General features: G+C 43.6%; 2 protein-coding genes across 2 annotated transcripts; one reads left to right on the plus strand and one right to left on the minus strand.

Moving 5' to 3' along the window:
* Positions 1-276: 276 nt before the first annotated feature.
* LOC134540343 (ribosomal protein S6 kinase beta-2-like) lies at positions 277-1,520 on the plus strand. The gene is made up of 2 exons (XM_063383015.1): positions 277-520; positions 568-1,520. The coding sequence occupies exons 1-2, from the start codon at positions 277-279 to the stop codon at positions 1,518-1,520; spliced, it is 1,197 nt and encodes a 398-aa protein (XP_063239085.1).
* A 72-nt stretch (positions 1,521-1,592) lies between these two features.
* On the minus strand, positions 1,593-4,653 carry LOC134540344 (ribosomal protein S6 kinase beta-2-like). The gene is made up of 2 exons (XM_063383016.1): positions 3,567-4,653; positions 1,593-1,657 (listed from the first exon to the last, which is right to left on the minus strand). Exons 1-2 carry the CDS (start codon positions 4,651-4,653, stop codon positions 1,593-1,595), a joined length of 1,152 nt encoding a protein of 383 aa, XP_063239086.1.
* Positions 4,654-15,443: the final 10,790 nt, after the last annotated feature.

The raw sequence follows: 15,443 nt of genomic DNA on the forward strand, positions 1-15,443 counted from the left end.
GTGGTCATGTTTGTTTCAAACATCATCTGCAAAAGAGAGCGCGTGTTATCACGACCCAAAAATTTTCCAGTGCAAGTTTCACTCATTCTCTATTCTCTCTCGCCCATGTCGGATATTGTTGGGAGATCCGAGGCAACTGACTTTTAGAAAATATCGCCGAACGTTTGTGAGACTAGAGTCTATCGTGTTAATACGGAGATATTCGGCGATATTAGACAGTTCCTGCGATAATTACGGTCGTGCTCTACCCGATGCATCGTGGTGTTAAGAGTTCCCATGGCGGATGGCAGCGGGGAGAGTTTTGAGGTACTTGACGAGCTGAGACGCGGCGTCTTCAGCACCGTGCACCTGGTGAGGAAAGTCGGCGGCGAGGACGACGGGCGCAGCTACGCCGTGAAGGTGCTGCGGAAGGGGCCGCATCACCAGACCCAGGAGGCGCTGTCCAGGTCCTTCCTGAAGGAGCGGCGAGTGCTGGAGGCTGTCGTCGAGGCGCCCTTCCTCCTGCACCTGCACTATGCCGGCCAGGCGGAGGAGGTGGCGTTTTCGTGATCGACCACGCGGCGGGAGGCGACCTCACCGCCGTGCTGGAGGACCTGGGGTTCCTGCCAGAGGACCAGGCCCGTCTGGTGCTGGCCCAGCTGTTCACGGCCCTGCACACCCTCCACTCGCTCGGCATGATGCACCGCGACGTGAAGGCTGGCAACGTGCTGGTTGACGGCGAGGGCAACGTGGTGCTGGCAGACTACGGGCTGTGCTCGGAGCCGGCAGAGGAAGGCTGCCTGGTCCGCCGCACCTTCTGCGGCACGATTGAGTACCTGGCGCCCGAGGTGCTATTGAGGACACCGCCCGGCTACACCGCCGCCGTAGACTTCTGGAGCGCGGGCGTGCTGGGGTTCGAACTGCTGACGGGCAGCCTGCCGTTCGACCCGGAGGACGAGGGCGACCGGAAGAAGATTGTAATGAACATAATCAACCAGGAGCCGCAGTACCCGCCATACCTGTCGCCCGAGGCGGCGGACCTGCTCAGGAGGCTCCTGAGCAAGATGCCCCACCAGCGCCTCGGAGGGCAGACAGCAGACCGGGCGGAGGTGATTGCGCACTATTTCTTCCGGGGCCTTGACTGGACTGAACTGCCGCCCCCCTTCGCGAAGATAGACGAGCCGGAGTGGGCCACATCAAGCTCCGAGGACGAGGACTCCTCAGAGGACGGCGAGGTGGCAGAGGAGGAAGGATACCTGCCGGGGTTCGACCTCGCTCCGTCGAACTACAAGCATTCCTCGTCCAGCGTCGTGTCCTCGGCCAGTCCGCAGCCTGGCTCGTCGGCGACACCATGGAGACACAAGAAGATAAATAGGAGCATGGCTAGGTCTTCTGGTGGTTATGTGTGTAAGGGACTGAACCTCTACGATAGTGACTATTATGAAGACAAACAGAGTGAACAGAAACCAAAGAGAAGGCGATTTAAGGAAGTGATTGGTGATTTAATGAAAACTCTGAGGAGGCGGCTGTGTTGTTTTTAAGCGAGGACAAAAAGGGAAGGTGTAAGAGACGAGCCAGAGTGGGTCACAACAAGCTCCGAGGACGATGACGCCTTAGAGGACGGCGAGGTGGCAGAGCTCAAGGGATATCTCCCAAGGTTCGTCCAGCGACAACTCCTCTACCGGTACGCAGTCCTCGTCCAGTCTGGTGTGCTCGGCCAGTCAGCAGCCTGGCTCGACGGCGACACCATCGGGAGCTTCCCCCCCCCCTCTTTACCACTTCTATATCATTCCAATTATTATGTTATATTTATGTGGTTTCCTAACAAATGACCTAGTTACTTCTTTTACCTGTAAGTAAGGCCGCTCCTGACGGGTCTGGGGCTAGTTGATATTCAGCACCACATACAGTTCTGATTGTAAGAGTTTATTTGATGTTGGTTTTTAACAGTCTGTAATTAATTGTATATTGGAAATTAATATTAATTTCTTTGCGATATCCTGCTTATGAATATGGGCGAAGGTTTGTATATAGAGTAAAAATCACATCGTTGTGCAAAACGTTTGGCCTTTCGAGTATGTTGTGGTGAGAATAGTAAAAATTCATTGGTTGAAAAAAAAGACAAACAGATCCATCATTCAGAAGGATAAATCATCACAATTTAGAATGCAGGGAAAAAAAATTTCTCCGACTCATCTGCACCAATATAATATCACCATAAGAATTTCTCCGACTGAGCTGCACCAACATAATACAGTTCCATCACCACTATTTAGAATGTTGGGCTAAATCAATTTCTCCGACTCATCTGCATCAATATAATACAGTCCAATCACCACAATTAATAATGTTGGGCCAAAAACCTTTTCTCCGACTGAGCTGCACCAATATAATACAGTACCATCACCACAATTTAGAATGAAGGGCCAAAAGAATTTCTCAGACTGAGCTGCATCAATATAATACAATCGAATCACCACAATTTAGAATGCTGGGCAAGAACATTTTCTCCGACTGAGCTGCACCAATATAATAAAGTTCCATCACCACAATTTCGAATGCTGGGCAAAAACCTTTCCTCCGACTAAGCTGCACCAATATAATACAGTCCTATCACCACAATTTAGAATGTTGTGCCAAATCAATTTCTCCAACTCATCTGCATCAATATAATAGTCCAATCACCACAATTAAGAATGAAGGGCCAAAAACCTTTTCTCCGACTGTGCTGCACCAATATAATACAGTCCCATCACCACAATTTAGAATGAAGGGCCAAAAGAATTTCTCCGACTCATCTGCATCAATTAATACAGTCCAATCACCACAATTAAGAATGAAGGGCCAAAAATATTTCTCCGACTGAACTGCACCAATATAATACAGTTCCATTACCACAATTTAGAATGAAGGGCCAAAATAATTTCTCCGACTGAGTGGCATCAATATAATACAACCCAATCACCACAATTTAGAATGCTGGGCAAGAACTTTTTATCCGACTGAGCTGCACCAATATAATAAAGTCCCATTACCACAATTTAGAATGATGGGACAAAATAATTTCTCAGACTGAGCTGCACCAATAATACAGCCCCATCACCACAATTTAGAATGTTGAACCAAAAATATTTTTCTTTGACTGAGCTGCACCATAAGAATACAGTCCCAACAACACAATTTAGAATTCTGTGCCAAAAAACACTTTCTTAGACTGGGCTGTACCACAAGTATACAGTCCCAACACCACAATTTAGAAAGATGGGCCGAAAAACTTTCTCCAACAAGGTTGTACCACACGCATAGTCCCCTTATTCACAATTTGAAACTCTGGTCCAGAAAAAAAACACCTTCCCTTTTTGTCCTCGCTTAAAAGCAACACAGCCGTCTCCTCAGAGTTTTCATAAAATCACCAATCACTTCCTTAAATCGTCTTCTCTTTGGTTTCTGTTCACTCTGTTTGTCTTCATAATAGTCACTATCGTATAGGTTCAGTCCCTTACACACATAACCACCAGAAGACCTAGCCATGCTCCTATTTATCTTCTTGTGTCTCCATGGTGTCGCCGCCGAGCCAGGCTGCGGACTGGCCGAGGACACATCACTGGCCGAGGACACATCACTGGACGAGGACACATCACTGGACGAGGAACGGTTATCGTTCGACGGAGCGAGGTCGAACCCCGGCAGGTATCCTTTCTCCTCTGCCACCTCGCCGTCCTCTGAGGAGTCCTCTTCCTCGGAGCTTGATGTGGCCCACTCCAGCTCGTCTATCTTCGCGAAGGGGGGCGGCAGTTCAGTCCAGTCAAGGCCCCGGAAGAAATAGTGCGCCTTCACCTCCGCCAGGTCCGCTGTCGGCCCTCCGAGGCGCTGGTGGGGCGTCTTGCTCAGGAGCCTCCTGAGCAGGTCCGCCGCCTCGGGCGACAGGTATGGCGGGTACTGCAGCTCCTGGTTGATTATGTTTTGGACAATCTTCTTCCGGTCGCCCTCATCCTCCGGGTCGAACGGCAGGCTGCCCGTCAGCAGTTCGAACCCCAGCACGCCCGCGCTCCAGAAGTCTACGGCGGCGGTGTAGCCGGGCGGTGTCCTCAATAGCACCTCGGGCGCCAGGTACTCAATCGTGCCGCAGAAGGTGCGGCGGACCAGGCAGCCTTCCTCTCCCGGCTCCGAGCACAGCCCGTAGTCTGCCAGCACCACGTTGCCCTCGCCGTTAACCAGCACGTTGCCAGCCTTCACGTCGCGGTGCATCACGCCGAGCGAGTGGAGGGTGTGCAAGGCCCTGAACAGCTGGGCCAGCACCAGACGGGCCTGGTCCTCCGACAGGAACCCCAGGTCCTCCAGCACGGCGGTGAGGTCGCCTCCCGCTGCGTGGTCGACCACGAAGAACGCCGCCTCCTCCGCTTGGCCGACATAGTGCAGGTGCAGGAGGAAGGGCGCCTCGCCGACAGCCTCCAGCACTCGCAGCTCCTTCAGGAAGGACCTGGACAGCGCCTCCTGGGTCTGGTGATGCGGCCCCTTCCGCAGCACCTTCACGGCGTAGCTGCGCCCGTCGTCCTCGCCGCCGACTTTCCGCACCAGGTGCACGGTGCTGAAGGCGCCGCGACCCAGCTCTTCAAGCACCTCAAAACTCTCCCCGCTTCCTTCCACCACGGGAACTCTAACACCTCGATGCATCGGGGAGAGCTCGACCGTTATTATCGCAGGAACTGTTTTATTCGCAGAATATTAACGTATTAACTCGATTGACTTCCGACTCACAAACTTTCAGCCAAATGTTCTAAAAGTTAGTTGCCTCGTAACTCCAACAATAGGCAACATGAGAACGTGTCACTTTGTTTACAGCAGTACTGCTCTTGGAGGTTGTAAATAAACAAATGACTACACCTTGCTGAAACGATATTTGCGTCAGTTTTAAATTTTTGTGCTTACACCAACAACTGATAGACACTGTAAGTCTACATTTGCGGCCTTTGTAACTACGTGTATTGCGACTTCTCTATTAGTCCTTCCTTCCGCATGTGTAAAAATAATCCTTAAAATTTTGACCATTTTATATATTAAAATATACAAAAGATTTCATAAAAATCACCCAAAATAAAAATAAATAATAAATATAATTATAAATCACATAAGAAGTTTTAACTCTGTATCCATTTAGTTATTATTCCTGGTAAGCATCTAGGAAATGTGAAAAAAGGATTTTATCGTCCGATAATGCCAAAATAACGACTTTTTTTCCTCACAACCCTTAGAAGAGAAGTCTCTTAAAATTCTACAGTTTTAACATTGTGTTATTTAATTATTAAATAACAACCTGAGATATGGTAAACAGAGTGTAGACTTTACTTCCCAGATGGATTTTATTTTTTGTTTTGCTGATACCAGATATCGATGAAGAGATGTTTTTTTTTAAAAACGAGAGCGAGTCTTTCAGCACTCGCCAGTGAAGTGAAATAATCTAACATCGTAAACGAACAAACTCATGTATTCAAATGTTGCAAATAAAATTATAATATGAAACTTAGGCATCAAATTCAACATATAATTCTTAGAAATAAAGCTGAGCGTGATCGATATTAAAAAAAAAAGAAGATTCATTTTAGGGGAAAATGGTAAAATGTTTCCCCTTTTTGATACCTATCTATAATTATGTTTATAACAAGATGGTGCTATTGATTTCTCAGAGCTAGCTGTACCTAGTCGTACAACAGAGGTACCGAATGCGTAGTAAGTAAATGCTTCCACGCTGAACATGTCACATTTCCCCCTGGATCGGAACTAACATTGCCTGCGTTTTTGAGGTTATACTTATTTCGGAACACTGAGGGTGAACTTTTAGTATGCACCAGAAATGCAATAATATAAACTCGCATCACACAACGGAAATTTGACAGGTCGAAAGTCCAATGCGCATGCGTGCAGAAACTGCTATAGCCACGAGCCGGAGTCGTCAATATGGCGGACCCACGTGTGGCAACATGGACCCCTGCATGTTTTCCTTGAACATCGGGGTGGGGGGGTGGAGAGGGGGAGGGGGAGGGCACTAAGCGTATTGGTGTGCCAAAGTAAATGTTATCGCAGTGAAACTATCCTGGAATACATTTTGTAAACATAAAAAGTCATAAGCAACTTAAAAAATACCTATAATTAGAGACCGGAAAAATTCGCCGAATTCATTTCGCGATAGGCTAAAATACAAATATTTATACCTCAGTGCTGCCTCTGCTATTGGCTCACAACTCACCTGAATGACTCTGAGCCAATGAGAAACACTCAACCAAAGCTGTATCGAATTACAGGCTGCTACGTTGGGACGTCTCACAAGACAGCAGCCAATGAGTGGGTGAAATTTGACCGTGTGTACGAGAACTATGGAGTTCATCCTACAGGTCATTGAACCCACGAATTTTTCCGGTCCCTACCTATAATTTATTAGCCAAGAAAACTGTGTTGGCTGAACATGGCGTCAAAGATATTTAACACTGTGTTGGTTTTTCTAAAACATTACAAACGTAGAGCTATATTTAGTTTTAGTCTTAGTTTAAACCTTCAGGTTAACAAGCGCACGTTATACCATTAAACTATTAGGATGGTTTGGGTTTTGGAGGACGATACTATGTACTACCAACAGTCTAATTTCATTTTGCTAACGTTTGTTAAAACTTGGGATTATATTTTACTATAATTATTTTACTATACAAAATATATCCCAGGGTACTTTCACTATGATGAAGTTACATTTGGCACACCAATACGTTGGATATGTATTTTTTTTTTTTTTTACGAAATTACTACATACAGGTTTATGTTGCTACATGTGGGTCCGGCTTCTTTGTCCCACATTTCCGTTCATCGACTTCGGTTTCATTTTCTGAAATTACCTCTACCGAATGCCGTACAGTAACGAATGTATTTCTCAGTTTACGGCCTGTGAATATGAAAAAAAAATTAATTAATAAATAAAAAAGAGTTGGCAGCTTTCTCTTTGAACGCGTATTACGACACAAACATAAGCAGTAGTACATACTATAAGGATCTACCGTTCATAAGTGTCACGTTTTACTAAAAAAAAAAAAAATAATAAAAAAAAAAAAAACTCTTGAATGTCATTAGATAGCCAAAAAAAGAAAAGCCTATTAAAGCATATTTTGAAAACATTTCGAAGGGAGGAACACCGGAGCAACCGCTTTTATGTGGATGGAGAAGGAAAAATGCCCCCCCCCCCTCCCCGACTCCCCATGGACCAACAGAAACAGGTCTATCAAAAACTGATTCTTGTTATAACTTCATTAGGCCCCCCTCTCCCTTAAATCCTGGCTACGCCCACGCACGCAAGTATTCACAATTGAAATTGTACAAACTACTTTTTTTGACGTGACAACGTCACTAAATAGAAGAACGCCGGCTGCACGCACGAAAAAGTGTCCCGTTACGCACTTTGTCCCGTTACGCACTTTGTCCCGTTACGCACTTTGTCCCGTTACGCTCATTGTACGCTTGTGCCGCATATATCTCTCTTCCACTCAATTGGAACAACCTTCGATTCGACTTTTTCGAGGCACATTAAACTTGAAACACTCCCATTCGTTTCCTACTTTTCCCATCATCGTCCTATCCTTAACAGAATAACACAGATTTGAAGAAGTTAAATAGCAAACATGTATAAAAGTTATAGTTAAAATAATCTGTTCGTTAAAGTAATAAACATATTTGAATTAATGAGTGCAAATAAAAGTAAATTCATCAATTAAATTGTAGATTTCATTTAACTCCTTTGTATCCATACAAAAAAAGTGATAATTCAATAAAAATGATTCAATATCATTCATAAAAGTATGCAATCATTTCATCAATGTTTTGTTATGACGTTGTCACGTTAAACTATCGTCCGTAAACCGACTTTACAGACAACCATTTTTTTTTTTGTTTTTCAAAAAAAAATAAAAAAAAATTCTCATCACGGGAATCGGGACTGGGCTGAAATTCTCGAAGTCCGGCGTGGCTGTGGCCGGCGTGACACTTCCGGGCGCCCTCCCACTTCCGGTTCCCACGCGGCGGAGCGAAGATGGCGGTGGTGATGTGGGGTGTGGGGAGGGGGGGGGGGCAGGCGTGTTTCAGTCAGGCTCGTCCACAGCCTGTCCCACGCGCTTAGTGCGCAGCGCAGGGCAACTGGCGGACACCGCTACTACCCGGCTTGCTACCGCTTCTTGAAAGTATAAATTTGTATGTCATCGTTAGAGACCTGCAAAAATTCGCGGGTTCAGTGACCTCCAGGACGGACTCTACTACACTCTACACACTCGGGCAAATGCCAACTGTTCATTGGCTGCTGACTTGTGAGTCGTCTCGACTGGGTGGTCTGTGATTCGACACTTCTTTGAGCGAGGGTCTCTAATTGGCCCTCATTAATCCAGATTAACAGTGAACCAGTTGTAGAAGCAGCGCTAAGGTATAATTATTTGAATTGTAGCATATCACGAAATGAATCCGCGAATTTTGCAGGTCTCTAGCCATCGTTAATATTTATTTTTTATGATACTATTTGCTGATCTTTCTAAGACCATAAAATATCTATTGACAGTATTATTACAGCCGTAGTTTTTCTGACAGAAAAAAATAAATTAAATTCTAATCACCAATTATTATTTAATACGCAGAAGAAAATATTTGTAAATCAAGTTTGGTGTCTTTGTATCACGTCTCCTTATAAATAATAATAAAAAAATAATGTCAGATAACGATTTCGCTGACAACGGAACAAAGTATTTACCAAATTCTCATTTCAAATTTTATTTTGTTACAAAATACAATGTTACTGATAACATTGAAAAAAAAAATCATTACATTATTAGGTTATGTCTAATATTTTGCGCTCTATGACATATATTTGGAAACAGAGTAAATGACCTCTTAAATTAACACTGCACTCTAAGGATGAGATGCGCTACAGTCTAGTCAGTTCCACCTTTGAATATATATACTGTATAGAAGTCGCCAGCCCAGGTTAAAATTTCTAATACAGTTTTGAGGTAGTTGGTTAATTCACCGCCGCAATCGCCACCATCTCTAGGGCCTCGACTTGTGGTGGTCCCTAGCGGACAAGTGTCGAACTCTTCAAACACCCCTTCCCCCTCCCGTTGAACGACCTTGAGCTGCAGTGAATGATAGGTGGGGGGTGCGGGGAATGACAGCGGGCGACAGTGCTGCGCTCTAATGTGTAAATAACAACTTAGACGATACAGGGCGTTACGGCAGCGCACTGCAGCGGTGAAGTTCCCAAGCTGCTCATCATACGCTTCTGAAAAACGTAGAGTAAATCCTATCCACTCGCGACTTCTATACAGTATATATATTCAAAGGTTCCACACAGCAGCGTATCGGACAGGTAGGAAACCTCACTATTCATTGACCCCGAATCAGACGCCCACATAGTCATCGTTAGGGTAAATTCAGATTAGTTTTTTTTTGTCGCTGTCAACTTTTTAATTCATACCATCCTCTGTATCCTGTATTATCCTTCGATATTATTCGTGTGTATGCGCAAAGATTCCCCCCCCCCCTTTTTTTCCCCCGTGTCTACGCAGGTTTTACCTAGACTCAACTTAACATTGTTTTAAGGTAGAATTTTTAAAGACAGGGGAATTAGTAATGGCTTCAATCGCTGCCATTGCTGGCCAATCTCCAAACAAGGCACACGATGCATGCGACCCTCTCCCTGCATGGCTGATCCCAGCATAACCAGGCGTTAGAGGTGGGTCGAAAAGTATCAACCTGATACTTTGTCATTGATACGCGCCTGTATCAGGAACGGCAAACGAGTACACTTGAAATGTATCAAGAACTTTAGTATCAGTTCAGAATTCGCCTGGAACAACACCACGGCCAATGTGCGCGTGCGCAGAACCCGATCGCAGATGACGGTCACTTGGGCGGAGCTTGTGAAAGGGGAGGGAGCAGGAACGACGAATAAGGGATAAAGAAGGGAAATAATGTAGGGGAGGAAGCGCAGGGGAAGGCGTTGAAGGAGAGGCGCAGAGCGAAATTGTTACGAGTCGTTTGGTTATTGTTCCACATCAAAGTACGCTCAGTGCGCAGTGCGTAGTGCGTGCACAGTCTCGTTCAATAATAAAACTAATGAAATTTTAATATTAAAAAGTACATTAATACAAGATATAATATTTATATTTGTGCACCTAACAGCTATGAAAATGCAAATAAATTCTCAGTTGACACTAATAACAGATGTAATCAACATATGGACTTTCTTTTCCGAAAACAATTAGTAACTAGTGTTTTCATACATTAAAAGATTACGATTTTATCAAAAATTAAAAATAAAAAAAACAGATACGTACATTAGTGAGCATACTATATCAATGTTTACGTTTCAAATGTTTCTTCAGATTAGTCGATGATGATTTATAACTCAGTTTTTGTTTACACAAACAATTAGCAAACTCATTTTCCGTAAAAAAATTCCACACAAATGAAGTCTTTTTCCTGCACTTATTCATTCCTTATTTCACTATAAAGATACTAACTACAAAGCATGACAGCCCGCAACAATGTACATGGTGGTAATTAATACACGGCCAGGACGAACTGCAGTGAATGTTGAACTGATTGATACTAGCTGTATCAGGCGGGCATGAGAGTAACAGAGGTAGAGAATTACCGGGCGTGATAAATAATGTATCAGAGACACCGATACCTTTTTACGCTGGTGATGACGGCACGGAGGATGTGTACCCTGTAACGAGAATGCTGATACCTTGTCGCTTCCTGGGACCGCTACTGCTCTGATACAAAAGTATCAGAGACTTGTAACTAGGTCCATTACTGTATCAGTCTCAGGTTGGAACAGATACCGAAAATTGCTGTAACAACCCACCTCTAGGCTGAGGTCATGGCTCGCTCGACTAACATGGCGTCCTCCCGCCGAAACAATTGCCGTTAAAAGATATTTGCGTATTCGTGCCACGGGAAACTAAATTAACATGAAAAGAATGCATTGAAAATTATGTAACAATTTTTGAATGAAGAGAAAAGATTGTACAAATAATAATTATTAAGATTGAAACGTAATTATTGTCTGGCTTCGGGTTTCCTCGGGAATGTCCGGAAACGCTATGATATTTTGATACATTATTTAAAAATAAAAGTACATAAAACCCTCCCGGCCGATCTGCCGTCACGTTGCACTTAGGGAATATAAAAACAAACAACACAATTATATATACTTATGCTTTTAGGGGTGCGGCGCACTGGCTCGACAGCGCCCTCTTGCCGGGCGAGCACACACGCACGCACACGTACGCACGGGTAGGCGGGAGGTTTGAATGGAGGTTGGATGGTGTTTGGGCGGTGGCATATCGGACTTAAAAGGGGCCGTAGGCCCGGACAATGTCAAATTAAACATAACTGTTAAAACCTTTAAAAATGACAAGTTAACTAAGATTTAAGGATTAAATATTACAGATATTTAAGAATTACATTTTTTAAAAAAACACGCAGTCTCCACTGCTCCAGTTAGGGTGGGCGCCGAAAGGGTTCGCGCAGGGCGCCCAAACACACGCACACACGCACTTGGCGGGAGGCTTGAAACATGTGGGGATAGGGGGTCGGCAGTGGCATCAGGCAATCAGGCTTAGGGAGGGCGTAGCCCTGGATGACGTGAACATAAAGAAAAACAAGAAATTAAGCACCACATTTATTTACTTTAAACATGTACATGAAAAGTTATGCTTCTAGTTGTTTTATATCGAAGGACAACATTTAGTTTTCTGAATATAATTACTACAACACAAATATAGTTTGTCATTTGAGCCTGTCACTAGGAAACTGGGGCGTGTGGTCACACGTAGTAAAGCCCTGCACCAGCCAAATATTTTTTGAAAACAAAATACTGAAACTGAACTACTCATACGTCCTCAGTGTATTCTTAAATAATATTATTTTTTGTGAAGCTCTGCACACTGTGTGTGTGGCCAGGTAGGTTTAATACAGACATTCCACAAGTTGTAATTTTGTAGAGTAAGTTCAGATCCTATATACTAATACACATGGTCACAATGTGATATCTTGTAAAGGATAATTTTGAAGTGAAATTCTTTAATTCTTCCCCCTTCCTTTTACACTAACCACTTTGACAAACACCTCTGATATTTAGCGTACTAATTTATTTGTTATCCTTAATATAGTTGATTATTATTTCCCTTTTTAAAGGAAGAATAATTTGCCATAAATCTGACCCATCTTAACTAATAAAGCTTAATCTTAATGTCTTTATAATGACTTAAAAATTGCTTGATATTTAGATTAAACTCCACCATGTTCATTGCTTATTACTTTTCATCCTATATAAATCTACACTGACTGATTCATTTTGTGTATATTCTATAATATATTACAATATTGATTTTCTTTAAAAAAAAAAAAAAAAAAAAAACTTCCACCCCAGGCAATGCTTGCTTCTTTTCGATTAAAATGACTGTAGGGTTTCGTGTATCGCATGTTGCAACCACAGCACCCTGTATGATAATTTATCTTCTTCCCCCAGTCAAAACCCAGTCAAAAGTGGAAATGAGTTATCTTTTAATGCTCACACCACATTGAGGGACATTTGCTCATTTGACCTGACAATGCTCTGTGGGTGTTATTTTTCTGTTCGAGTAGGCATTAAACAGCTGTTACCAGGAGCTGTTTCAGACCAATTATAATATTTTCTGGGTTTGCATCCATCTGTGAGTAGATGAGATGTCCATAATGTAGCCTGGACATGGTGGACTTTCATACATCTTTGGGCCATCTTCCAACATTCCAACCAACGACGGTGTAACTTAGATGATAGGTCAGTCATCGCCCAATAACATGGTCTGTTTGTCACCGTGCCAAAGTTGAGGATTAAGGCTGGGTTCACAATTAAAAAAATTAAGCGAGTGCATAGCAAGCCATGCACACGACCTGTGCACACGACCTGTGCGAACTGCGAAATCGGTTCACAATTGAATTCTTACTGTTAATTTCAGCCAATGAAATTTCGTGAACTAAGCGACATCTGTTAGCAGTGTTAGTAAATAAACATATTAACTTTCAAAATAACGTTAATACTTTTATTATCTCGACATTTTCTTACCACAATATGGTTAGTAAATATAAACATATTTCTAGTCCCGCCAAAAAAGCACCCTGCTCTTCTCTAATTGGCTGTTGTGCCATGCGTACGCGATCGAAATAAAATATATTCATTTCACTCCTATGCGCGCGACCTCGCTCCCATGCACACGACCAACTTTCTGCTATTGTGAATCGTTAGGTTAGGAAACATGGCGTTCATATCCTATGCACACGACCTACTGTTACTGTTACTGTTATTTTTTCAATTGTGAACCCAGCATAAGAAGTGTAGCCACTGGATTTCATAAACTAACCTTTGTACATGCTCTTTTTTTTGTGGGGAAGGGGGGAAGGTTGTCTACCCTTCTAAGTATATCCGATAAGGCAGTTAACAGGCAAAACTTGTCCATGCATGCAGTGTGACTACGGAAAAAATGCCCTGTCGTGTTGATGCGATTTTGTAAGAAGCACTCATCTGCAGCGTATTTTTCCAGTATAAAAGCATTATGATGCAATAATGTTCTCCCGACCAGGGTGTTACAATCAAAACATCACACCTTACTGCTTTACCAACACTAATTTTCAGTGCCTTTAAGTAAATAAAAAAAACTGATAGTCACAAAGTAAACAATTTAATGAAAGTTGTAGAATATTGTTGGGTAAACACGTATGATGTTTAATTTTTCTAAGAACACACAGTAGACAGTTTTTAACGTTAAGAATTATGGTATCGGTTTTCTTTAAATTATCACTGCAGGTCATCACTGGATCCATCCCTGGTCGCTCTAACCTATTTCAGCAAACACGTGACAATGTTACTTCTTTTATTTGTTGGCACAAATTTGTGTGGAGACTTATGACTCACCCAGTATTATGGATTATGTTTGATTTTGTTTATTATATATAAAAAAATTACCATGTGACGTAAGAACATTTTAAGAAATTTTGTTTAAAGATCCTCAAAAGAAGTCTTGAAATTGTTTCACCAGGTATACATCCTGGGTTGAAACTAACCTTGAAACTAGTGCATGGTGATGGTGCTGGTGCAGGAGAAGAGCGTGGACCCATACAACCCGTTCCCGCTGACTCTGGAGTACCAGCACCAGCAGGGCTCGGAGGTGTTCCTGCCAGAGGAGCCCAAACAGTTGCTATCCATGCGTGTCGCGTAAGCATCGTACAAACCCATTACGAGAACATGCAGCGACTGAGCAGAAATGTACTTACTTTCCACTGGTTACTCACGACACAGGATTAATTATGGAAAATGCAGAATGCCACTATTTTGTTGAGGAGCGGAGTCGTGGACAACCAAGTGAAAGACAGAAAGACACTTAAGGGCCCAAGAGCAAATAATTTTGTTGGGCTCCCTCCACATTACCTAGTGCACAACTTTACACATCCCACCATTAAAAAAAACTAAGACTGTCATCATTACCCTGGCCAAAACTGTAAATGCGATCAGTGTGTATCACAATATGTGAGGTTTCCAATGAATTCTCTTATCCCCCCACCAGCTCCTCCCTCTTGACAGCCGTGACAAAAATGCAGAGTCACCATCAGGAGATGGTTTGCGTGCCCGCTCTGGATTTGTGCTAACAGCTGGAAGTATTTTACCCAAAACCGGGTGTGACTATAAGGTTTGAGTGATGTGGTAGATGTGATTTTTTTGGCTTCCCGGCCGGGAGGCTTGCGGAATTTTATCAGCGAGGCGGGTGCACCTAGAAACCAACGTGGTCGTCAGTTGTTCCTGCCGGCACACGCTTCCATTTCAGTGCCGCGGAGTGTCCGCCTCCGCCACTTCGCAAGCAAGCACGGCTGACGGACGGGCGCGTGGTCCTTTCAGAGTTCATCAGCAAGCCGGAGCTGTGGAAGAATGTGGACATGCAGCGCTTCATCCCCGACGACCGGCACCTGACCAGGAACTCCAAGCTGTCCGAGGAGGTCGCTGCCGAGATGAAGAAGTTCTACCTGGGCACCGGGACCCCGTCCGCGGCCGAAATCAGCTCCCTGGTCGACGTGCGTTGCAACCTCCAGCTGTAGCGATTGCGACCGACACAGCGAGACAGGCAGACTGCTCACGGCTATGCTGAGCCTTAGGAGTTTTCAACTGTTTACTCCAGTAAACGTGTCGTTAGGACACTGATACGGTACTACGTGATGTTTTAAAAACATTTTACACTATTAAAATTTTTTCGAATATTTTTGAATGAAAAAAAAGGATATGATATATTCTGGTTCAACTGCTCGTCAAATCACTGGTCCAATGGGTAACATGTCATGTTTTGTTTATACGCCTACCTATGCGAATTGTCAAATTTTCAAATACAAATAGTTTATTATGTGATCGA

Source organism: Bacillus rossius, chromosome 16 (assembly GCF_032445375.1).
Source record: "Bacillus rossius redtenbacheri isolate Brsri chromosome 16, Brsri_v3, whole genome shotgun sequence".
NCBI classification, from domain to species: domain Eukaryota; kingdom Metazoa; phylum Arthropoda; class Insecta; order Phasmatodea; family Bacillidae; genus Bacillus; species Bacillus rossius.